Source organism: Bufo gargarizans, chromosome 2, assembly GCF_014858855.1.
Source record: "Bufo gargarizans isolate SCDJY-AF-19 chromosome 2, ASM1485885v1, whole genome shotgun sequence".
Classification (NCBI taxonomy): Eukaryota; Metazoa; Chordata; class Amphibia; order Anura; family Bufonidae; genus Bufo; species Bufo gargarizans.
The window spans coordinates 289,910,836-289,935,862 of NC_058081.1; the positions used below are offsets into that span (position 1 = coordinate 289,910,836).

The following is a 25,027-nucleotide window of genomic DNA, read 5'->3' on the forward strand; positions in this document are numbered from 1 at the left end:
TGGTCCTGGGTGTGCTAACGGTATCTACATGACAGAGTCCCACCTTTCTCTCCTGAGCAAGAGATCCGAAAGCATGCGGCGTGGACGCCTTGATGTCTCCTGACTTCCATATTAACAAGGAAATTGTCCTTCCCTCACTGTCCCTCTCCTTCACGCTCTAAGGAAAAGGAGTTACACCATTTGGACGTTGTCAGAGCTCTGAAGATGTATTTAGCAGCCTCCGGTCCCTTCCGCCGTACGGATCCCCTTTTTGTCATTCCAGAGGGTCCTCGAAAGGGATTGGCGGCTTCCAAGGCGGCTCTCGCACGCTAAATTCGGTCTACAATTTCTGAAGCATACCGCACCCGAGGCAGGGTTCCGCCCTTAGGTGTCAAGGCTCACTCCACCAGAGCAGTGGGCGCATCTTGGGTTCAGAGGAATCGCGCTTCAGCTGCACAGTTGTGTAAGGCAGCTACTTGGCCCTCCTTACACACATTCACAAAATTTTACCAGGTGCATACTTTGCATCGACTAACGCTGCCTTGGGCCGCATGGTCTTGCAGGCGGCAGTTTCTTAGATGCCTGCAGGGATGATTGCTTCCAAGGGTCTGTGGTTTTTCCCTCCCTGTGGACTGCTTTTGGATTTCCCACAGTTCCGGTGTCCCCCAATGAATATGGGTGAGAAAAGGAGATTTTTCTATAACTTGCCAGTAAAATCTTTCTCGCTCTTCATTGGGGGACACAGTACCCACCCAGTATTGTTGTTCGACAACAGTTGTGGCAGTTGCTGGTTTGAACCCTGTTGGGTCCTTGGCATGGTTGGTGTTCCATGTTTTTTCTTTGGTTGGCTTGCTTCTCCTACTGCTTGTACACAAACTGAAGCTCCTTCTCCAGGCTGGAGGGGGTATAGCTGCCAGGGGAGGAGCTAACAGCTTTTACTAGTGTCAACGCCTCCTAGAGGACATGGCTATACCCACGGTTCCTGTGTCCCCCAATGAAGAGCGAGAAAGAGATTTTACTGGTAAGTTATACAAAAATCTCCTTTTTTCCAAATTTTCTTTTTTTTTAAGCAAAACGATATGAATTTGGCATTGCTGTAATGGTACTGACCCACGGAATATTGGTAATGTAACATTTTTAATGCCCAAGAATTGCCGTAAATGCAAAACTCATAAATCCTTGGTGGCATTGAATTTTTTTCCCTCCCGAACTCCCTTTATTCAGAACTTTTTTCCACTTTCCCAATAGATTGTATGGAATGTTAAATGGTTCCATTAGAAAGTACAACTTGTCCTGCAAAAGACAAGCCCTCATTATTGCTGTGAATGTAAATGAGTTATTGCTCTTGGAAGGCAGGGAGGGGAAAAAAAATGAAAATTGGCCTGTCCTTTAAGGGGTTGTTGGCTCAGATGATGAAATATTGCTGGAAGATCCTTGCCCAGTCTACTTATTTATGTTCTTTATTACTTGCCTTTTTTTTAAGTTTGTTGTATTTAAAAGGGGTCTCTGATTATTTAAAATGGTGCCCAGCAAATTGTCCTAGAATGTGAGTAGGACTGGTTGCCTCACTCACAATTTTGCCTAAGAACACTTCCATGAATAAAGAATGGTGTCAAAATATCCCCCAACAGAAACTTCTCCCATGCATCCTGGAGTAATTCAGTGATGAGCAATTCATTTTTCAACATGATGGAGCATCGGGTCACAAGACAAAAGTGGTAACGAAATAGCCCCGTTAACAAAACATGCATATTTTGGTCCCTGGCCAGGTAACTCCCCAGATCTCAATCCGATTGAGAACCTGTGGTCAATCCTCTAAAAAGCAGGTCAACAGACAAACTGAAATTGTGATACCAAGCATTGATTTGGCAAGAATGGGTTTCCATCAGTCAGGATTTGGCATAGCTGCGGATATCCAGCATGCCAGGGCGTATTGCAGAAGCCTTGAAAAATAAGGGTCAGCAACACTGGAAGTATTGAGCCTTTCCATAAACTTGATGTATTTGTCAATAAAAGTAAAAAAATAAAAAAAATTACACTTATGAAAAGCTTATAATTGTACTTCAGTATACTATACAAATATCTGACAAAAACATCTAAAAATGCTGAAGCAGCAAACGTAAGAATCTAAATTTGTCTCAGTCTTAAATCTTTTGCCATCGTTGTAGTAAGGGAAACAGGGGCTGTAGAAAGGGAGTTTGATTTCATAATTTTATATATCTTTTTTTTTTCTTTTACAGGTCAGTGTTCCCAAACCACAACATCAAGCGAGTGGAAGATCCAAACAACAATGGGCAAGCTCATATTCATGTGTCTGGTGTGAAAAGAAGGGCCTTACCACTTCCTATTCAGATGTACTATCAGCAGCAGCCAACTTCTAATGTTTCAGACACAAATGCAGCAGGTTAGTATAGAGGGGTTTCTACTCAATATGTTGGCATGAAGTGCTGCATATTTGAATTTTATACAGACTGCAACTTTGGATGGTGGTGTACTTTCTGAGAACTTGGTGTCTTAAACCACTTACATCCATAGCTTAAAGGGAACCTTGTCACCTAAAAAACGCATATAAAACCGCCAGCATTACCTCATAGTAGCCCCCAGTCTGTTAATAATCATATGTTTGATCGGTTAGTCTGATGCTCCGTAGATCATATAGATCACATGCATATATTGTAATAGTATTTGTCCCACAAGATAAGATTGGTATTTAATATATGTCACACTGAAGTTGATCTAATAACCAATTATTGCTTTTGTGTTCCCAGGAGTACCACAAGGAGCAGTAAATCCCTTCCAGAGAACTGTAGCACCTAACCAAGTTACTAATCTCACTGCAACGCAGATGTCTTTTCCTATTCAAGGTGTCCACAGTGTGGCCCAGACAGTTTGCCGTATGCCACAGAATCTGCATGGTCAGGCCCAGCAACAACAGAATACCACAGTGACTGTAATTCAGAATAAAACTCCAATATCATGTGAAATGGTTAGAGCTGCAGTAATACAGGGTTCTGTGCAGCATTCAGCAGTTCCTGTCAGTATTGCTTTGGGAGGATCAACACAAGCTTCTCTAGTTCACAGCAATCCAGGGCAGCAGCCTTCTGTTACAGTTGTGGGTTCTCAGGCCTTGTTTCACCATCCTTCTGTCATTCAGCAGCAATCGCCTTTACACACTGTGGTACCTGGTCAGTTAACATCAGGCACTCCGGTAGCTGTTATACAACAAACAGTCCCTCAAGGTCATATATTTGGCAGAGTGCAGAGTTTGTCAGCAGGTACATCTGGACTGCCACAAGGTCAGCAGCTAATCACCACATCCTCACAAACTGTTCACTGTTCCCAACAATCCCCAGCTTCCAACCAGCAGAAAGATACAGTAATCATAACCCCACAACAATATGTAACGACGTCCTCCTCTAACATGGTGTCGGCTACAACTGTACAAAGTTTCCATGTAGCAGCAGGACAGGTGGTTACAATAGCTGGTGTTCAAAATCCTCAGACCTCTAGAATAGGATTTCAAAACATAGCCCCAAAACCTCTTAATTCTCAGCAAGTATCCTCGACAACTGTAGTTCAGCAACCATCACAGCAGCAACCCCAGCAAAGTGTAGTCATTGTCAGCCAGCCAGCTCAACCTGGTCAAGCGTACGCACCAGCCATTCACCAAATAGTTCTCACGAATCCAGCTGCAATTCAGGCAGGACAGACTGTCCAGCTAACTGGCCAGACAAATCTAACACCTTCCTCTTCTCCAATCCCAACTCCAAATAATCAGCTCCCACCAGTAATGACTTCTTCCCCCATCACTTCAATTTCACAAGGACCCCCTCCTACTGTTAGCCAGATGCTTTCGGTAAAAAGGCAACAGTTGTCACCAGCACCTCACCAACAGCAGCAGGCACAAGCTTATCAACAACCGCAGGCACAGCAGTCACAGCCATCCCAACAGGTACAAGTACAGGTTCAGCAACAGCAGGCCCAAAGTGGAGGTGTTGGACACTCTAGTCCTGCTGAGTCCAGCCTCATTAAACAGTTGTTGCTTCCCAAACGGGGACCTTCAACGCCTGGAGGGAAACTCATACTCCCAGCCCCGCAGATACCACCTCCCAACAATGCAAGAGCACCTAGCCCTCAGGTGGTGTATCAAGTAGCCAATAATCAGACCCCTTCATTTGGTGTACAAGGGCAGACGGCCACTCCACAAATACTTGTTGGGCAACAAAACATGCAATTAGTGCAGGGTACAATGCAGAATCAAACTGCGGTACAGACTGTTCCAATTTCTAATCTACAAATTTTACCAGGTCAGTTGATATCGAACTCTCCAGCAACGATATTTCAAGGAACTTCTGGCAATCAAGTCACAATAACAGTTGTGCCAAACACAAGTTTTGCTACTGCAACCGTAAGCCAGGGAAATACACCTCAAATTATTGCACCTATGAGTGGGACACAACCTGGAGTGGGATTACAGGTACAAACACTACCAGCTGCTCTTACACAGCCTGGCGGGCAAATACCCGCATCTGCTCCTTCTCCCCCTTTTAAGGGGGATAAAATAATTTGCCAAAAAGAGGAAGAGGCAAAAGAAGCGACAGGCTTGCACCTGCACGAACGTAAAATTGAAGTAATGGAAAATCCGTCTTGTCCGAAAGGTTCTGTTAACACCAGCAATGGGGAAACGAGTGGAAATGAAGTACAAATGGGAAACCTTTTGAATGGCAAAAAGTGTGACTCCAGTCTACCTCCTTCAAACTCAGGAAAAATGCTGAATGAGGCCAGTCAAGTGGTCACTAATGGGGCATCTGTGGAACTGGGGGAAAATGGAGCTGCTTTGAAACAAAACACTGACCAGAGTGATATACAAGATGGTAAAACAGACTTGAAAAAGCCACAGGTTAATGGGGTTTGTGATTTTGAAAAGGGAGACTGTTCACATCTGAGCAAAAACATTCCTAATCACAAAGCTTCCAACCACGTAGGAAATGGGGAAATATCTCCAATGGAGCAACAGGACCTTGTGGATTCTGCGCAACAAGTTACTGCCAAAGGTGATCAACTGGAGAGGCTTTCCAATGGACCTATACTAGCCAACAGTTTGTCACATTTTGCAAGTAGTACAAATGATGTTTCGAACCTTGCAATCCAGATACAATGTGGTAATGCAACAGATTTACCCAATGGACCTGTAGTTTCCAGTTTGAATTCAGATGTGCCTCAGCAACGTCCGACTGTTGTCGTCTCAACCCAGTCTACAGCTTCTGTTTTACCGGGTCATCAGGTTATTGCGGTGCCCCATATAGGAACTAGGATCACTCAGCCTGCACTGCCTGCAGATACCCGCTCTACTAATGGCACAGCAGAATGCAAAGCTGTTAAACGACCGGCAGAGGACAATGACAGGGAATCTGTCCCAGTTATTCCCAATAAAGTGGGAGTAAGGATTGTTACAATCAGTGACCCCCACAATGCTGGCTGTAGTGCAACTATGGTCGCTGTGCCAGCAGGTGTTGATCCAAACACTGTAGCTAAAGTAGCAATAGAAAGTGCTGTGCAGCAAAAGCAGCAGCATCCACATACTTTCGTACAGACAGGTGTTGCACAGGTAAGTCTTGTCTGCAAGTGTTTGGTGCTAGAAAAATGAGCGTATGTCTCCTATGTATTTGATTTGTGCCATTTTACAAGTAGGAGTACCGACCTTTAGCTGTAATATGCTATCCTTACATTGGGCGGTGTATGAAGTGGACTGATTTCTGACTTCTGAAAATAGTACATGCGACTATTTTTGCAACTCCCACAGAAGTGAATGGAGAGAGCTGCCCATCCACCTCTTCATTCACTGCCATCACGAGACAGTGACCCGCAACTATCAGACATTTAGGGTACCTACACACGAGTGCGGACGAATTTCTGTGCAGATTTATTTGCACTTCTGCATAATGTCTGCACCCAAATCCGCAATTTCCAACTGCGGTTTTTGGTGCGGATTTGAGGACCTTTTGCTGCAGATTTCGCCCTTCGTTGGAAAAGGGTGAAATCCGCAGCTAAAACTGCACACATAAATGACCTGCTGGGGATTTGGAAATGTGCACAGCGGGTCAGTTGCCGCATAGAAAAGTACATACACTTTGCTGGTACTGTACTACGCTGCGGTTTATCTGCATGGGAAGCAGCAATGAAAAACCAGACATATTCCACAACGTGTACAGGTGTTCTTATGGCCTATCCTGTGGGAATACTATTTTAAAGAATAAAGCTCCCATTAATGTTTGGATCTGCATGGACAGTTGAGTAACACTGCAAATAATTGACCTTCTTGAATTGCATGACATCATCCTCACCCTTTGTATCCATAAGTTGTGTGTGCTGTCTAGCTGTAGTTGCTCGCCCCCTGCTGGTTCGTTGTATGATCAAAATTTTTAAAAGAATGTGGGTTGCTTTCTTTTTACTTCTGGCAACCAGTCTTTGTGCAGGTATATTTCCAGGAGAATATGGGTAGGAATGATCAATGCTCATGAATCATTTAATGCTTCTAGTGTTATATTAGCACGTGGACAAGTGTTACAATCAACTGGCTATCAGGACTTGACCCATTGCCCTGTTCACACTTGTACTTAAGCGTTTCCATGAAGGTTTTTTTGTATTATTTCTTTTTTTTAATGGCAAGTCTGCAGTATTTAAGACTATTATTGCTTTCAAAATTACAGTAAGGGTACGTCCACGGGGGACATAGACGGTGCGGATTTGCCATTAAGGATTTGGGTGTGTCGGGTCCCCAGAGTTCTACAGTACCAGCAAAATTAGATTTAGAAAACTCTCATCTAGGTCTGCAAAAAATAAATCTGCAGTGTAAATTGAGCTGCTTTTCAGATTTTAAGTGTGAGATTTCATTTTATGATGTGTAAATGCACAGGAGATATAACCCTTAGGGCCCATTCAGACGGCCGTAGTGCTTTGTGGATCCGCACAACACGGATAACTGGCTATGTGCGTTTCGCAATTTGCGGATCGCACATGGCCGCAACCATAATAGAACATGTCAATAGGACATATTCTATCTTTTACGCGGAACGTAACCACGGATGAGGACAGCACACGGTGTGCTGTATGCATCTTTTGTGGCCGCATTGAAATGAATGGGTCCGTCCGCACCCGTTCCGCAGTTTTGCGGACTTATTCATATGGCCATCTGAATGATCCCTTAGCAATGCATAGTGTGAAATCTGCAGCTTATCAGGAGCAAAATCTGCAACTAAACCACACCAGAGATTCGGTTCTGTGGATCCACAGCTTATCTGTCCCAAGTGGATGTACCCTTAAGGCTCATGCACATGGCCGTTCCGTGCATTGGGGACCGCAGTGGTCTCACGCGTGACTGTCACGTTTGCTGCCACTTCGCTTATTCTCTATGTACCGTGCATGGATAGTGAATCCCATAGAGAATGAATAGTTCAACAGTGCACTTGTGAGACTTGCTCCATTCAAATGGGGGCATAGGACCCCGCCGGGCCCCAGCCAGCAAACACATCTCATCTTTTTTGTGTGTAGGTGATAAGCTAGGGCATGATAAACCCTTTAATGCAGCAGTAGGCCAATCTGTGAAACACGCTCCGTGTGACTGAACACTGCATCTGTGATGTGACCTCACAATATCGTACACGTGCAGTTTGTTCCTGACTGCCGATCTACTGAACTGTACTCATAGCGTTATGTGAGTGCAGTATAGTAGAGCCGCGGTCAAGCACCAATACACAGTATTATAAATCATTATCATATCAGAGGAACAGTGTTCAGTCTGGGAAACGGCTGTCACATGGAACATGTTTCCCAGTCTAAATACGCTCATGTGAGATTAGCTTTAAATGTCAGGTATGCTGGAAACAATGTTTCTCGCCCATTTTCCTTGGGGGACACAGACCTTGGGTATAGCTCAGCTCCCTAGGAGGCGTGACACTAAGTAAAACTGTTAAGCCCCTCCTCCATCAGCTATACCCTCAGCCTGGAGATAGAGGCTACCAGTTTTAGCTTAGTGTCCAAGGAGGCAAGACACTCCCTGCTACTGCAGGGCTGTTTTCTCCTTGTTGTAATTTTATTTTATTTTTGTGTTTTCCTAGAGATACCAGAGACGCATTGGGCCTCTCTGCTCTCCCGGGGTGAGCTGCGCCAGTGCCAACTTATCTGCACTGCTGCCTCCCCCACAGAAGCAATAGGAGGATCTGGGCAGCAATGGCTCCCCTACATCCCGCCAGCTAGGGGGTCGCCCGCACGCAAAGCCCCTCTCCCAGCTTCCTGCCACTGCGGTGCCAGTAGCTGAAGGGGCGACCCTGCTGGAAGGAACTGAGGGTGAAGACAGGTGAGATGGCTTTTCCAGCCCATACCCGTCCCTATCGGCAAGCATGTACCCCTCTGGGTAAGGGGGGCACCCGTGGTCGCTCATTCTGAGCGCTCCAGCAGACCCTCCCCAGCTCCCCTCCGTGTATCTCACGCCGTTTTCCCCCATTTTCAGGCTACTCTTCAAGACGGCTGATCTCTCCCTCTCTCCCTCCCGCCGCCGCCCGCTCCGTTCCGAACGGGGGGCGGGGCTTATGCCCGACATGACCATACCGGCATCGGCGGGGCAGGGGACGATGGTGGCAGAAGGTCACCCACCTGGGAATAATCGCCGCACTCTTGGGGCCTGCGGGCCCTTTATTTCATGGCATCCTGCTTCTTCTTAGCTCTGCGAGTTTTTTCGGCAGCAGGGGGCGTGGCTTACGCGCGCGCGCGCCATTTTGGGGGCGGAGTTAGGTTCTCCTTCACAGGAGACATTTCAAGCGCTGGAGGGGGCGGAGCTTGTTCCCCGCGCTTCTGCTGAATTCTTCCCGCGTTTCCTCACTCCTAGACAGGAAGCTGGGACACGTGGGGGACTCTGAGCACCTGGTGTATCGCTCGGCTTCTGTGGGCGCTATCTGCAGGCTCTCTGCTGTTTGCTGCTCCCTGCTGCTGCTGCTGCTGCAGCTGCTGCTGATCCTCTCTACTCCTGACGTTCTTCTGAGGCACTGGTAGGACAGTTAACCCTCTCCTAACCCTCCTGGTCATAGTTGCTATATCCCTTGTGGTCTCTGTATTGGTACGACCACTTTTTCAGCATGTCAGATCCCACGGGTGCCCCCAAACCCTGGTACCATGCCTGTACCGCCTGTAAGGAACTTTTTTCGTGTGGGCAATCTGAGCCGCATTGCCTTGCATGTCAGGCCCCGGTGCAGGGCCCGCTCTCCGCTGCGCCCCCCGGTGCCTCTGAACCCCCTGACTGGGCTAGGTCTCTGTCTCAGGCGGTGGAAAGCCTTACACACGTAGTGGGCCGTCTCGTGGATAGACCGCCTCTCCCGCAGGCTGCCACAATCCCTGTCGCACCCGCTGGGACTACCGTTTCTGCCGCCCCCACTGATTCCCTGCCTCCCAGCGAATCTTCCAGGGCCCGGCATATTCAGAAACGTTCAAGGGTTGAGCGCACATCTTCTCCAGATGCTTCGCTCTCTCCGCCATGCGTGCGAGCTCAGTCAAGTCTATCCTCTCAAAGGGATACGCTTTCTGAGGGAGAACTGGCGGATTCGGACGTGGACATGGACTCAGAGCTTCCGTCCAAATTGGCGTCCGCGGTGGGGCATCTTATCACTAGCATCCGTGATACCTTTCACATACACGATGACCCCCCCAACTCTGAACAGGCCGGCGTGTCCTTTCTTCGCCCCAGACAGACCTCCAAGGTCTTTCCCATCCACGCAGATTTTTCTTCTGTGGTGTCCAAGGCTTGGACCCGGCCTAACGTCCGCTTTGTTACACCCAAAAAGCTGGACATTTGTTATCCCTTTCCAGCGGATTCTGTGACCACGTGGACGTCCCCGCCTAAGGTTGATCCTCCCGTGGCTCACCTGTCCAAAAGCACTACTATTCCTGTACAAGACGGATCTTCCCTCCAGTCTGCTGAGGACCGTCGTACGGAATCCCTCTCCAAGGCCATATTTACTGCCTCTGGTTCGGCCCTTAGACCGGTCTTTGCCTCCGCCTGGGCTGGTAAAGCGGTCTCTGAATGGGGTTTGCAACTGGAACGGGAGTTAGGGTCGGACGTCCCTCTACAGGACCTCCGTTCCTTAGCCCAACTAATTGTCCAGGCCGGAAAATTTGTCTGTGAGGCCTCTCTTGATGCGGGTGCCCTCATTGCCCGTTCCTCTGCCCTGGCAGTTTCTGTCAGGAGGGAACTCTGGCTGAAGGTTTGGGCGGCGGACGCCGCTTCCAAACGCTCTTTGGCTGGCCTACCATTCTCGGGTTCCCGCTTGTTCGGAACCCGTCTGGACGAACTTATATCTGAGGCCACGGGTGGGAAGAGTACTCTCCTCCCCCAGTCCAGGCCGAGGGGCGCCCCCCGCGGTCGCGCTGGTTCGTCCCGTTTTCGGTCCTTTCGCAAGCCCACCGGGTCTAGACCCGCGGCCGGTTCTTCTTCCTCTGGCCCAGCCCAGGATAGACGCAAGAAGCCGTTTTTTCGGACGCAATCTACCTGGCGCAAGCCCCAGCCCACACGGGCTCCCTCAGGCCAGCAGCCCTCTGCCTGAAGGTGCGCCCCCACCCACCCGGGTGGGGGGCCGCCTTCTACTGTTCAGGAACGTATGGCGGGCCCACATCTCAGACGCATGGGCGCTCGAGATTGTATCTTGCGGATACAAGATCGAATTTGCGTCCATTCCGCCAGACCGTTTCTTCCGGTCCCGTCCTCCGCGGGATCCCGTACGAGCGGCCGCCTTCTTCACGGCCATTCGCTCTCTAATGGACAAGGGTGTCGTCGCCCCTGTGCCTCCGACGGAAAGGTTCAGGGGGTTCTACTCGAACCTCTTTGTGGTTCCCAAGAAGGAAGGCTCAGTGCGACCGATCTTGGACCTAAAGCGCCTGAACCGTTTTCTCCGACTGCAGAAATTCCGGATGGAGTCTCTCAGGTCCGCAGTGGCCTCCCTGGAAAGAGGGGATTTCATGGCCTCAATCGACGTTCAGGATGCATATCTCCACGTTCCGGTTGCTCCATGTCATCACCGCTTCCTGCGCTTCGCGGTGGGGGACGATCACTTCCAATTCGTCGCCCTTCCCTTTGGTCTGGCGACGGCTCCTCGAGTATTCACCAAGGTCCTGGCCCCTGTCTTGGCCCTTCTGCGTTCAAGAAGTGTTTTTCTTCTCCCTTACTTGGACGACATCTTGGTCAAGGCACCCTCCTTCTCTCAGGCATCCGGCAGTGTGGGACTCACTCTGGAGACCCTGACGCGGTTCGGTTGGATCATCAACCACCCCAAGTCTTCTCTTACCCCCTCCAGACGGCTGATCTTCCTGGGGATGCTCCTGGATACGGAGTTGGCGGAGGTCCGCCTCCCGTCGGACAAGCGTCTGGCCCTTTGCGGGTCTGTTCGCAGTCTCCTCCGTCATCACCGCCCTTCCCTCAGAACCAGCATGCGGTTGTTGGGAAAGATGGTTGCCTGTTTCGAAGCGGTGCCGTTCGCACAATTCCGATCCCGCACCTTTCAGAGGGCAATTCTGTCGGCCTGGGACAAATCACCGAGGAGTCTGGACAGGACCTTTCTTCTGCCTCCCCTGGCTCGGGCTTCCCTCAGCTGGTGGTTGCATATCCCCCTACGGGGGAGGTCCTTCCTCCCACTGAACTGGCTGGTGATTACCACCGATGCCAGCTTACGGGGGTGGGGGGGGGTTTTCCCTCCCCGGTCCGTCCAGGGCGTTTGGTCTCTATCGGAGTCCAGACTTCCAATCAATATTCTGGAACTGAGGGCGATTCTTCTGTCCCTCAGACACTGGACCCATCTACTGAGGGGCCACCCTGTTCGGATCCAATCGGACAATGCCACGGCTGTGGCATACATAAACCATCAGGGAGGCACTCGCAGCGCTGCAGCGATGCAAGAGGTGACCCTCATTCTCCTCTGGGCGGAGGCGCATGTGCCGGCCTTATCCGCGATTTACATCCCGGGGGTGGACAACTGGGCGGCGGATTTCCTGAGCCGGTCCACCATCGACCCGGGAGAATGGTCCCTGCACCCAGAGGTGTTCGAAGCCCTTTGTCTTCGCTGGGGTCGCCCCGACGTGGACCTCATGGCTTCCAAATTCAACCACAAGGTCCCCCGATACCTGGCCAGGGCACGGGACCCGAAGGCGTACGGCGCCGACGCGCTCGTTCTTCCGTGGCGCGAATTCTCCCTTCTGTACGTCTTTCCTCCTTTCCCCCTCCTGCCACGGGTTCTTCGGAGGATCGCGGCAGAGGGCGTTCCCGCGATTCTGATCGCCCCGGATTGGCCCCGCCGGTCTTGGTACGCCGACCTAATGTTGCTGTTGGCAGACGCACCGTGGCCACTGCCCTCCAGGGAAGACCTTCTCTCTCAGGGACCGATCTTCCACGAGCATTTAGGCTCGCTACGTTTGACGGCGTGGCTATTGAGACCGCCGTCTTAACGCGACGGGGTTTCTCCGCGGACGTAGTCCGCACCATGATCCGTGCTCGTAAGCCCGTGTCCTCTAGGATCTACTATCGGGTTTGGAGGTCCTATCTGGGGTTCTGTGAGTCCCGGAGCATCCCACCTCTCCGGTTTTCTCTTCCCACGATCCTGTCCTTCCTCCAGTCGGGTCTGGACCTGGGGCTGAGCCTCAGTTCTCTGAAGGGACAGATTTCGGCGCTGTCTATTCTTCTCCAGCGTCCCCTGGCCCCTCTGGGGCCAATTAAGACCTTCTTACAAGGGGTGGCTCACTCTGTTCCGCCGTACCGCCCTCCAGTTCCATCCTGGGACCTGAATGTGGTGCTCTCGGCGCTCCAATCAGCCCCCTTCGAGCCTTTACGGGAGGTCTCCCTTCGCCTTCTGTCCTGCAAGGTCATTTTTCTTGTGGCCATCACATCTCTCCGACGGGTGTCGGAGTTGGCGGCTCTTTCTTGCTCCGAACCTTTCCTGATCTTCCACCAGGATAAGGTTGTGCTTCGGCCTGTCCCGTCCTTCCTGCCAAAGGTGGTCTCCGCCTTTCACATCAATGAGGACATCGTCCTTCCGTCGCTCTGTCCCTCTCCTTCCCACCCCAGAGAACGGGAACTGCACCGTCTGGATGTGGTCAGGGCGTTGAAGATTTATCTGGAGGTCACCGGATCCTTTCGGCGCACGGACTCCCTGTTTGTGGTTCCGGAGGGTTCGCGCAAGGGTTTGGCGGTCTCCAAGGTGGCTATTGCCCGTTTCATTAAACTGGCGGTGTCTGAGGCTTATCGAGCCAAGGGTAGAGCTCCGCCTTTCAGCGTCACTGCTCATTCCACCAGAGCAGTCGGAGCTTCCTGGGCGCAGAGGCATCGGGCCTCGGCTGAACAGTTGTGCAAAGCAGCCACTTGGTCCTCTCTGCACACTTTCACAAGGTTCTATAGAGTGCATACGCATGCATCAGCGGATGCTGCTTTGGGCCGCCTGGTTTTGCAGGCAGCGGTTTCCTGATGCTCCGGTGGTGGTCCGCCTTGGGTTTGTGGTCCCTCCCTTCTTGGACTGCTCTTGAACGTCCCAAGGTCTGTGTCCCCCAAGGAAAATGGGCGAGAAAAGGAGATTTTTGTATAACTTACCAGTTAAATCTCTTTCTCGCTCTTCCTTGGGGGACACAGCACCCACCCTTCTGTGTTTTGTTACAGGGTTATGGTCTGGCGCCCCGTTGGGTTGCTGGCTGGTTGTTTCCGTTATTGGTTGTTATCCTTTCACTACTTGGACACGCAACTGGTAGCCTCTATCTCCAGGCTGAGGGTATAGCTGATGGAGGAGGGGCTTAACAGTTTTACTTAGTGTCACGCCTCCTAGGGAGCTGAGCTATACCCAAGGTCTGTGTCCCCCAAGGAAGAGCGAGAAAGAGATTTAACTGGTAAGTTATACAAAAATCTCCTTTTTTTGAGATAAGCGAATTTCATATTTTAACGCTTCGTTTGGTGGTAAAAGCAGAATTGACAGAATTCCTTTAGAAGTTATAATAGAAGTCTACGGCCTGCAAAACGGATCCGTCCCGTTTCTGTTATGCAGGAGAGGCCTCCCCTGAATAACGGAAATGGGACAGATCCGTTTTGCAGCCCATAGACTTCTATTATGACTTCTAAAGGCATTCCGTTATGCATTCTGGATAGAAAAGCATTATGGTCCATGGTAACGAAATTCTGCTTTTATCACCAAATGAATTGTGAACGAATTTCAAAAATATAATATTCGCTCATCCCTAATGTTTTCTATTCTTATGAGACCTGTGCGCCAACCAAATCCAGGTCTGATATACTTCTAAATATTTGTAAATGAAATTGATATGCATTAAAGTGGAACAGCAGAGTTGTCTACAGTAATGTGTGATGTGTAGCTGGTTTCCACAGTTTAGCAATTTTGAATGAATGGCCTGTGGTTACCCTGCGGCACTTGTATGTATGAAACCTACAAATGACTACCAGACCGCTTATGAATTAATGTCATTTTATTACATGATTGCAAATATCACACAAACATGATTAAAAGGACATTGGTGCAGGGAAAAAGCGACATCATCTGGAGGATAAACACAGTGGATACTACGTCCATAAATCAGTCCTTCTGTATACACATGATTAATGCTGGGTTCACACCTGAGCGTATTCGATAAGCGCTTTTTACAGGCGTTTTTATCAGGCGTATTTTGGAGCGTTTTTGTGTGATTAACCACAGAGGCATCCAATGAAAAACTGCCACAATACGCCCCAAAGAAGCTCCTGTACTTCTTGGGGCGTAGGGCGTTTTACAGCGCGTTCGTACGCGCTGTAAAATGCTCAGGTGAGAACCATGCCCATAGGGAAGCATTTGGTTTTTGCCTGTTGAGCGTTTTTACAGCGCGTAGGAACGCGCTGTAAAACGCTCAGGTGTGAACCTAGCCTTACAGTAAAGTGCAAGTGCAAAAGCCATGTTCATTCACAATCAAAAGGACATTGAACAGTTACCCATGCTTTGCTTCCTCCAGGATGGCGCCAACACCGACCCGCGTTTTGGCAAACCTTTGTCTGGGGGTGGCGTCATCACTGGGGGACACAGTTTAAATACACCAGCCAACCAATCACCATACATAAAATGATGATCTTATTCTATATCTGTGTAGCTCTGGGAATAAGATGCAGTCGTGCCAAACAGCGCTCGGGGGTCGTGTGATCTGCGTTGTGATCGCAGCCGCGTTTACGTGATGTCAGCACGGAATCGCGTCACGTAGTATCGCTAGTCCGTGCCTCCGCCATCAATTGAAACATTGCGCATGCCAGACCTAATAGTCGTTGAATTTGCCGCATATTCTATATAAGCAAGAGATAGAAACATGGGAGCAAATAAAGAAAGACAATTATAAATGACATTTCTTAGGCTACTTTCACACCTGCGTTCAGAGCGGATCCGTTTGGGGTCTGCACAGACGGATCCGCTCACATAATGCAGACGATGGAATCCGTTCAGAACAGATCAGTCTGCATTATATTGTAGAAAAAAATTCAAAGTGTGAAAGTAGCTTCAGACGGGGACGGGGAAAGTCAATGGGGGACGGATCCGTTTGAAAATTGAGCCATATTGTGGCAAATTCAAACAGATCCGTCCCCATTGACTTACATTGTAAGTCTGGACTGATCCGTTGGTGTCCGCCCACTGAGCGGAGCGGAGGCCAAACGCTGCCAGACTGATGCATTCTGAGCGGATCCGCATCCACTCAGAATGCATTAGGGCAGTACGGATGCGTTCAGGGCCGCTCGTGAGAGCCTTCAAACGGAACTCACAAGCGGAGCCCCGAATGCTAGTGTGAAAGCCTTACCAGTATTGTCATTTCATTTATAATTATCTATTTCTTTATTCGCTTTATCCCTGCACTAATGTTCTTTTAATCATGTTTGTGTGATATTTGTAATCATGTAATAAAATGACATTAATTCATAAGCGGTCTTTTAGTTATTTGTAGGTTTCATATTATGGTGTATACCATAGGCTTATACAGGTTATTTAATCTTTTGAGTAGTAGAAGAATCCCTGGTTGGGGCATATATTGGGTTATGGCACTTGTATGTATATTGTTGTTCCTGGGTGAACTGTAGTCGTTCTTTCTGCTGATTGGTGAGGGTCCCAGGGATTGAACTCTTGCATCATTGTACACTGTTGGCTATTCTAGAAAGCTGGCGGCCTACAACACTGGCGATCAGTCACCATCAGCAGGACGCCCACTGCCACAATAAAGGAACAATACTAACGAAAACCATGTGTATTGAACAAGCTGTACAGAATAAGAAAAAACGTGTCTGCTCTCTACAGCACCACCCCGGTCCAAGGGGTGCTGAATGGCTAAAGGGGTTGTGTCATCCGTTACTAAAGAGCGATGGGACTAAGCCCCAACGACCAGGAGGCTGGAAAACTGAGGAGCTGGCCAGTTCTCTATTTCAGTAGCTCTACACTGTTTCCGTAGCTCACATGCACTGCAATGGGAGCTACCCAAACAGTGGAATGCTGGCCCTCTCTGCTGTTTCCCAGCCACCTAGTGGTCGGGGTTTAGTGCCATCTCGCCTAGTAACGGCATGATGATACAACCCCTTTGAGGAAGCTGAGACGCAATGCCACACACTAGTAGTGGACAGATGTCTTATTTACTTTTTTTGTGGAAACGGTCTGTTTTTTGAGCCTGTACAACCCCTTTAACCATCTTTTCTATAGATACAGCCTATATCTTCTATAGAGAGAGCCTGCCTATCTGTTTGTGGTTGTAAGGCTATGTGCAATGTTCACACAGTGTTACAGCCGAATGCAGAGCACTGCTACGTCAGGAAAAAGTTGTCTTTTATTTTTTTGTCTTTTACTTTCTGCATGCCACTATTGTATGTGTGTACATACCTTCACAACCACAGTTTTGTCACAGGTCTGTTTTAAGAAGCGGTTCCAGCAATTGTTCCCACAGCTACTTCTATCACAAGCATGATCAGCCTTTTGTACCTGATAAAGTGGAGCACAAATAAATCATGAGGGGTTTTGGCAGTTACATTGTACTTTGTTTCACACAAGACTAAAGCAGCTCAACTCAGTGCATTGTTAACAGGGTTTTCAGAGATTCTGATATTGATGACCCTTCCTCGGGATAGTTCAAACAGAATCAACGGCAGCATATCCTGAGTGTCCATTCATATGTCCGTAAGTGTTTTGCAGATCCGCAAAACACTGACACCGGCAATGTGCATTTCGCATTTGGTGGACCGCACATCGCCGGCACTATAATAGATCAGCCGTTTCATGAGCACAACGCCGTCTGTTGGCAGAGCCATACCTGAGCTTTATGACTGACTGAATGTGATGTCACTGGCCTAGGGAGAGGGTGTGGTGCTCACCGGTGCATCGTAGCTTCTCCAAACAGCTGATCAGAGGGATGCCAGGTGTTGCACCCCTGCCTATCTGATTGACGTATCATGAGGGTAGGTCCTCAATATCAAAATCTTGAATAAGCCCTTTAACACTAGGCTGACGGCCATGATCGGCGTGCTAGCAGTCACCCCTTGCTATTCCTCCTCTCAGGCTGTGGTTTTCTTTTCCATAACCACTGTTGGTAGCTGGATGTCATAGAGGCTGATCTCCCTCTGGAGGAACCATTGTGCCCATGCAGTATGTTGAAGGGATGGGATGCATTTTCTTTATTTTTCATTGGTGCTGGAAGACTATAAGCCACTAATATACTACTGTATTGGCACATCTTGTTCTTCTCTGAGATCCTCCATCCTATTGTTTAGTGAAGTCACTATGTTTCCCATGCTGTGTGCAGTGTTATTCAATAGTGACCACTGATGGATTGGTCTGGTTACCATGGCCCTCCATTAGCGATCATTTATAGGACTGGAGTGTCTGCAGTGGTAAAGACATGATTAAACAAGGGGGTGTTGCTTCTCAGAGGGTGGCTTTGGTTCTGATGTGCTAGTAACAATATTTCCAGCATGTTTGTAGAAATAATGATTATGACCGACCCACTTTAAAGGGATTGTGCAAGAAGGGGGAGGTTTAGTCCCCCCCCCCCTATTCTGCCAGACCCGCTTCCCAGCGCCAACTCCCCACTCCTCCTGCAGGCCTGCGATGCTCCTCTGAGCTCCATCAATGTCAACATCCGGATTGACATTGCCACAGCCAATGGTGTCCGCTTATGTCAAGTGACCATTTATCAGCATGCAAGGTGAGCCGGACACCGCCACAGCAGGTGATTGACATCGCCACTCCAAAATCGGCGGTTGACATCGATGGACCCCAGCGTAGAACCACAGGCCTGGAGGAGAAGGAGCAATGAGCATGCGCTGGGAAGCGGGTCAGGCATCTTTCCTTTACAGGTCTGGCAGAAATAGGGGATTTGCCTAAACTCCAAGGCCCCCCCTCCCCACTTCCCATTCTTGCACAATCACATTAAGTCCATTGATTTCAATAGAGGCCATGTGTTGCTTCATTTACATTGATCAGTAATGTAAGAGAAATTAATTGAAGCTGGCAGATTTTCCCCAGTGATAACAGCTGATTGTATGGTGCTAACATACTTCTAATCCTGAAGATTAATGATGGCAAAGTTCTTTTTATGTCAGTTTTAAGTCTGGATTTGCTTTATTATTAATTAACTAGTGCATCTTAATATATGTGGCAAGAGTGTAATGCAGTTTACACCTTTAGGTGTAAAGTTAGACCAGGGCTGTTGCCTAGTATGGGTTGCGACTTTTGCAAAAGTCGCACATAGTAAATGAGCCATACTGTAATCCAGGTCTAATCTCACCTTTTAGCTCTTAATCATGGAACATTGTTAAAAGTGGTGAGGATCACGAAATGTTGCAATTGCCTTGTGACTTTTTTATACAACAAAACTAAAATATCTGATTTCATAAATGACCTCCTAAATTTGTAGCTCATATTGTCTGGTTGTTTTTACCGTCAATGACATACAAATGTACTTTCTACTGATGTCCATATTGGAGATGAGCTATACTGAGGTAGGCAGTGCCTCTGATGAGTGAACTACTATCTAACTACAGTTCTACCTCTTGAAAAGGACTTGTCACCACTCCCGACCTGACATGTTGCACTTCTCAGTAGTACCCAAACTCTCTTTCCAAAAAAGAAGAAAAAAGCTGAGCCTCTTTTGCCACCTGATAGTAATACTATAAGTACATTTATTTTTTTGGAGAGAGAAGTAATTTGCAAATGTGTGTACCTTTTTCTTAGAGGAGCCTTGCACGGCCTATAAGCTTCCTCTCCATAATAGAAATACTGCCCCCTGGATCCCTGACAAAGACCTATCACGCAGCTTTGGTAAGGTTCTGTAGTCTGATCACACTTCAGTTCCTCTGACATGTCAGAAGATCTTTTTGAGTGTTTTTACCCTTACCTACACAAATCTGTGAAGTGACAAGCATTCTAAAAATGGATGAAGTTGCACTTTGCATAATTTCGGAGTGGCGTTCCCACTGAAAAGGATTTATAGTGCAATGCACCACCACTGAGCTTTTAAGGAAGATATTGTCCATGTCTACTGATCAGAACCTAATGGATGCACATGCAGAAACAGATAACTGAACTAAAACGCTTGCCTTTTGTAATAATGCTCTGTGCACGTTTTCTGTTTGAGAACAGATACAGTGGTCCCTCAAGTTACAATATTAATTGGTTTCAGGACGACCATTGCATTTTGAAACCATTGTAAGTTGAGTAATTGGTTCCAAAGCCCAAAAATGTAATTCAAGATGAGAAAAAAAAAAAATCTAGATTTAAGAAAAATAAGCAGATAACTAAGACAGATTAAGCAAGTCCTTACAAATAACAGTCAGGAATAGCTGACTAGTAACTAATCCAGCTATTTGACCTTGATTGGTTGGATGAGTCTGAGACATTGTATGTTGAGTCTGGTTTCAACTTACGATGGTTCAGAAAAGACCATTTTATGCTGAAAATATTTTATCCTGAGGGATCACTGTATTAGAAAAAGTGGTCTCCTGTATAAGAAAGCTGTGATGTTCTCTAGAAACCCGGTGTTACTCATGTACAGTAATAGATTTGCCGTACTGGAGCCTCAATGATGCCAAATGCAGAGGTCACCATCAGGTTATCCTGGAAGGCAAGTACAAAGCCGAAACCATGATTGTAGCCTTGTGTTTGGTACAATAAACCTTCACACAGCATTTGGTAGCACAGATGGATGGCAGCTGTTATCTGGTGCTTGTCATTTAGAAAATGGTAACTAGTACTGCAAAATAGTATGAAGTATTAATGAGGAATGCTAAAAAGTATTAAAAAAAACATTGTACAAGCTTAGTGTAAGTGAAACAGTTGCAGTAGTTTAAATAGGAGGTTTTGTGTCCATTGCTGTGTAATCGGAAGCAGCTAACATACTGAATGTCACATAATGGTCTACAAGTGATTTTGTACCAGAAGTGATTACCTATGGCAAGCGTTTCTGCTCAGAAAATGCATTAGGTGTGTTTTATGCCTTAGACAGATGTAATGAAAAGGACAATTACTTGACACCAGTGTTAATATTTTCCAATCCTCAGACTACGCCGGTAACAGCACTGCCAGCATTACAAGTTCAAGGCCACTTAGTTGGTTCTCAGCCCCCAACTATGACAACGGGTCACCCTGCAGAACAAGCAAAGAAACCAGGACAAAACTTCATGTGCCTGTGGCAGTCCTGCAAGAGGTAAGTGGCTGCTGAAATGAGGCAAATGTTCATTGAAGCTGCCCATACACATGTTCAATGTTGGTGGCTCCCGTGCCAATCTCATGTGTAGGGGCAGACACACAGAATTCAGACACTGGGAGAAACTAGGTTTCTGCAAGCATTTTGTCTCCCTCTCCCCTAGTGGATAAACATGTATTGTTCATGTTTTTAGGGTTTAGCTAAAAAAAAAAATATATACATTTTTATTTTTATTTTTTGTTAAGGTGGTTTGAAACTCCGTCCCAAGTGTTCTACCATGCAGCAACAGAGCATGGCGGTAAAGATGTGTATCCTGGGCAGTGCCTATGGGAAGGCTGTGAACCCTTTCAGAGGCAGAGGTTTTCTTTTATTACTCACTTACAGGTAAGTTACTGTATGGCAGCGCTAAATCATTGCATTGTGCATGGTTTTTGTAATGACCAAGACAGCAGATGAAAAAGTGCCTTCTCCTCTGCGTGACTGGGTGTCTTACTGTTAAATAGGTGGCACTCTGGAATAACTCTGAGAAGGCTATCTTCACATGCCAGATTTTGCCTCTGCAAAATTCGCTGTTTTTTCCACTTTGAATGCTGCTGACCCACTCATGGTTCAGCCCCATTGATTGGAGGTAAACTGATTCCAGTGGCATCTGTCGGGACACTGCACCAAGAAGGGACTTGTCCCTACTTGGCATAGTCATGGCCTGCCATTGAAAACAATGGGAGGTGGACAAAACACAGGTATGTCAACGGGCCTTAAAAGGAAGATGCTGTCGTATACACACCAGTGAATGACCCATTTACCTATATAGGGGTTTTTATGGTGTGATCTATATTGTTTTACCCAGTCCAGATGTTTGCAGAACTTAAACCAAGAACACTAGCTAAGAATGTGCCATGCTTTGCCCTCCTTAAAGAGCACCTGTCAGCAGGATCAGCCCTATTCAAGGGGTTGTCTGATGTAATTAAAAATCTGACAAGCCCTCCAATAGCCCAAAGTGAAAAAATATTATATTTTATAATTTATTATACTCACACCTTTCTCCAGCACTGATCCAGACTTCCTGTCGCTGCTCGTTTCCAAGCATTAAACTTCTGAGCACAGTGGTTGGCTGCAAGGGGCACTGCTGCAGTCTGTAAACAAGCAGCAGCAGGAATACTGGAAACAAAAAGGGTGAGTAATCAATAAAAAATTATGTTCTAAAGGTATTGGAGGGCTTGCCCATGATTTTTAATTATCTCGGTCAACCAGGTGTACTGACTAGTAGGGTTGATTTTTGCAAAATGTGTTGTGAAAATTGGTTGAGGTGTTCCCAAGAAAAAGGCTTTTATTCTCCATGCAAATAAGTGCTTCAGTGAACCGAGGGGCAGGGCCTAGCACCTTGGTGCACCTCAACTTTCCAGTGCTGACTGTGCACTGAAGCACTCAATTGAATAAAGAATAAAACTCAGTTTTTCTCAGGAACACTGCAGCTGTTTTTCTCAAGACATTTTAATCAGCAGCATGCCTGGTTTAATAGGGTTCATCCTGCTGACAGGTGCTATTTATTTATTTTTGTCTGGACTTGTATCTTATAACATAGTTTATACAGAAACACTTTGTCTTGTCTACTTGAATTAGGTGTAGTATATTTTTAGTTTAGTCAGTATAGACCTATACAATTTGTGTGTTTACAGGACAAACATTGCTCAAGAGAGGCTCTCCTTGCCGGATTGAAACAAGAAGAGCAGTCCCAAGCCGGAAATCAAAAATCTTCCAATAAGTAAGAGCAATGGGGTAGAATTATCAAAACCGATGTAAAGGAAAAATGACTTGGTTGTCCATACAACTAATCTACCTTTCGTTTTTCAGAGCTTTGGAAATTGAAAGGTAGAGAATCTGTTTGTGATGAGCAACTAAACCAGTTTTCCTTTGCACCAGTTTGATAATTCTAAAAAGACGTGAATGCTCAATGTGTGATTATTCTTAAGGTGGTTGTGCATGTTGAAATTGTTCACAGAGTAAGCATGCCTCTCAAGCCAAACGCAAACAACCAACAAAACCTTAACATAATCTCCTTATTTTCTTGTTTTGTCTGACATAACATTTTCAGACCGTGAAAAATAATATAGAAATTAAATGTGATCTTCTCTCAGGCTGCAGCCATGTCTTCCCACCCCTCTCTCAACCCCGACTGATTCTAGTGCATGTGATTCAGGAAGTTTTGGATGAGGGAGACTGGGTTTAGTCTGGATAATTTTTGTCTACACAGTGAGTGTGGCCAATTTGTTGGAAGTAATTTCCTAACTACCAATAGTATAAAGTAAATGTGGAAACAATGGCAGCCAGATGGGGGAGCTAAGAGGAAGGAGGCATTTCTCTTACTGCAGGATATGTGCGAAAACTGCCTTTTTTCAGTTATTTTCCCCCTTGTTTTTCAAGGTCCTTTAAGATCATTGTTCGCTGTATCCGTGCTCTAAATGTGTCATTTTCTACCCTACTTTAAGTTGCTCATGTACTAGTTGTTTTTTTTTTGATAGACTGTAAAGACTATTTACTGCCAAATGACAGTGATTTATTTATTTATTTTTTGTTACTGAAATGGAATTGCTTGATGTACACTACAAATCTTGCAGGGGTTTTCTAGGATTATCATATTGATGGCCTATTCTCTCAGAATAGGTCATCAATATGAGATTGACGGGGGAATGATTCTCTGCACTCCTTCCTATCAGCTGTATGAAGAGGCTGTGACATTCAGTAAGCACTTAGGCCTCTTCCTAGGCCAGGTGACATCACGTTCATCGGACACATGGTCTAGACCAGGCATGCTCAACCTGTGGTCCTCCAGCTGGTGTAAAACTACAACTCCCACAATGCCATGGTGTAGGCTGATAGCTGTAGGCTGTTTGGGCATGCTGGGAGCTGCGCAGGTGGAGCATGCCTGGTCTAGGCTCAGCTCAGTCCCATTTTGGTGCTTTGTAAGCTATGAGGAGCCCTTGGCCCTCACTGGAGCACTGTAGCATCTTCAAACAGACGATCGGCCAGGGGGATTCGGACCCCCACAGATCTCATATTGATGACCGACACTGAGGATAGGTCATCGGTATGAAAACAAATCACTGGGTACAGATGAAGAAAAAGATAGTTCTGGTATCCTTATAATGAAAGTATAAACATAACTCAAGGAAAATTAAGGACCCTTAAGACTTAACTTTTAATCTACATCGGATAAAAGAACACCCTATAATTTTGGACGAACAAAAAATACACAAGGGCAATAATATAGCCCACAAACAAATGGTCGTGTGGCATCCACCAAAAACACCCAATAGTGGAATGTGTTGATATCAGGATAAAGATGCAATTGGTTAGGGTAGTGACAGGGACAAGAATCGGAGGTCCAGATAAATTACCAGAGACAGGGGAGAGAAAGGAACTCTTCCTATGCCCGCCCTAACTAGGCCTCTGCACAGGGACAATCCCTGATGGTGGGATCTCCCTGTCATTGTGCCTGCCCTGTCTGACCCTAAATTAGTCCTAGGTAGAGACAAGTCCCCATAAAGGGGAGTAAATGGATGAATTAGTACAAATTAGGGATCGACTGATTATCTGTTTTACCGATGATATCGGCCGATATTGAGGATTTTGACTGTTATCGGCATCTATTTTGCCGATATTCCGATAACGTATTGGGAACACAGATCGCGCTGCTCTCAGCGCACTCCGTGTTCCCTCAGCAGCAGCACAGGGGAGAAGGAAGCAGTGTCTCGCTCCCCCTGTGCTGCTGCTGCCGCTGCAGCCAATGGGAGGACAGGGAACAAGAGAAGGGGAGGGGTTATGGCCACTGCGCCACCAATGAAGAGAAATCTCTCATTCATTCAAATTGAACAGGAGGCGGGAGCTGCAGGATCACATAGCCGGCTCCCGACCTCTATGAGCGGTAGCTGCGATCTGCGGTAGTTAACCCCTCAGGTGCCGCGGATCGCAGCTACCGCTCATAGAGGTCGGGAGCCGGCTATGTGATTCTGCAGCCAGCTCCCGTCTCCTGTATATGAATTAATGAGAGATTTAACTTCATTGGTGGCGCAGTGCGCCCCCCCAAAGCCCCCTAGTATTAATCATTGGTGGCGCAGTGCGCCACCCACATTAAAAACATTGGTGGCGCAGCCCCCCCAGTATTAATCATTGGTGGCAGTGGCCACAGGATCCCCTCTCCCCTGCTCCTCCGATCGGAGCCCCAGCAGTGTAAGCCTAGGGCTCCGATCGGTTACCATGGCAGCCAGGACGCTATTGAAGCCCTGGCTGCCATGATAAGCTCCATGCTGTTGTGTGCACAGAGCAG

At 47.3% G+C, this 25,027-nt stretch overlaps 1 protein-coding gene across 2 annotated transcripts in view; it reads left to right on the top strand.

The window, feature by feature from the left end:
* Window positions 1-25,027, top strand: part of ARID2 (AT-rich interaction domain 2) — a 101,929-nt gene that overhangs the window by 73,147 nt on the left and 3,755 nt on the right. Inside the window, exons 14-19 of one of the 2 annotated variants that reach the window (XM_044280378.1) lie at window positions 2,220-2,383; window positions 2,748-5,587; window positions 19,233-19,319; window positions 20,558-20,703; window positions 20,949-21,087; window positions 22,380-22,465. In XM_044280378.1, the coding sequence (XP_044136313.1) occupies window positions 2,220-2,383; window positions 2,748-5,587; window positions 19,233-19,319; window positions 20,558-20,703; window positions 20,949-21,087; window positions 22,380-22,465 (3,462 nt within the window). The remainder of the gene's footprint in view (window positions 1-2,219; window positions 2,384-2,747; window positions 5,588-19,232; window positions 19,320-20,557; window positions 20,704-20,948; window positions 21,088-22,379; window positions 22,466-25,027) is intronic. The other variant, XM_044280379.1, reaches the window with a different exon arrangement.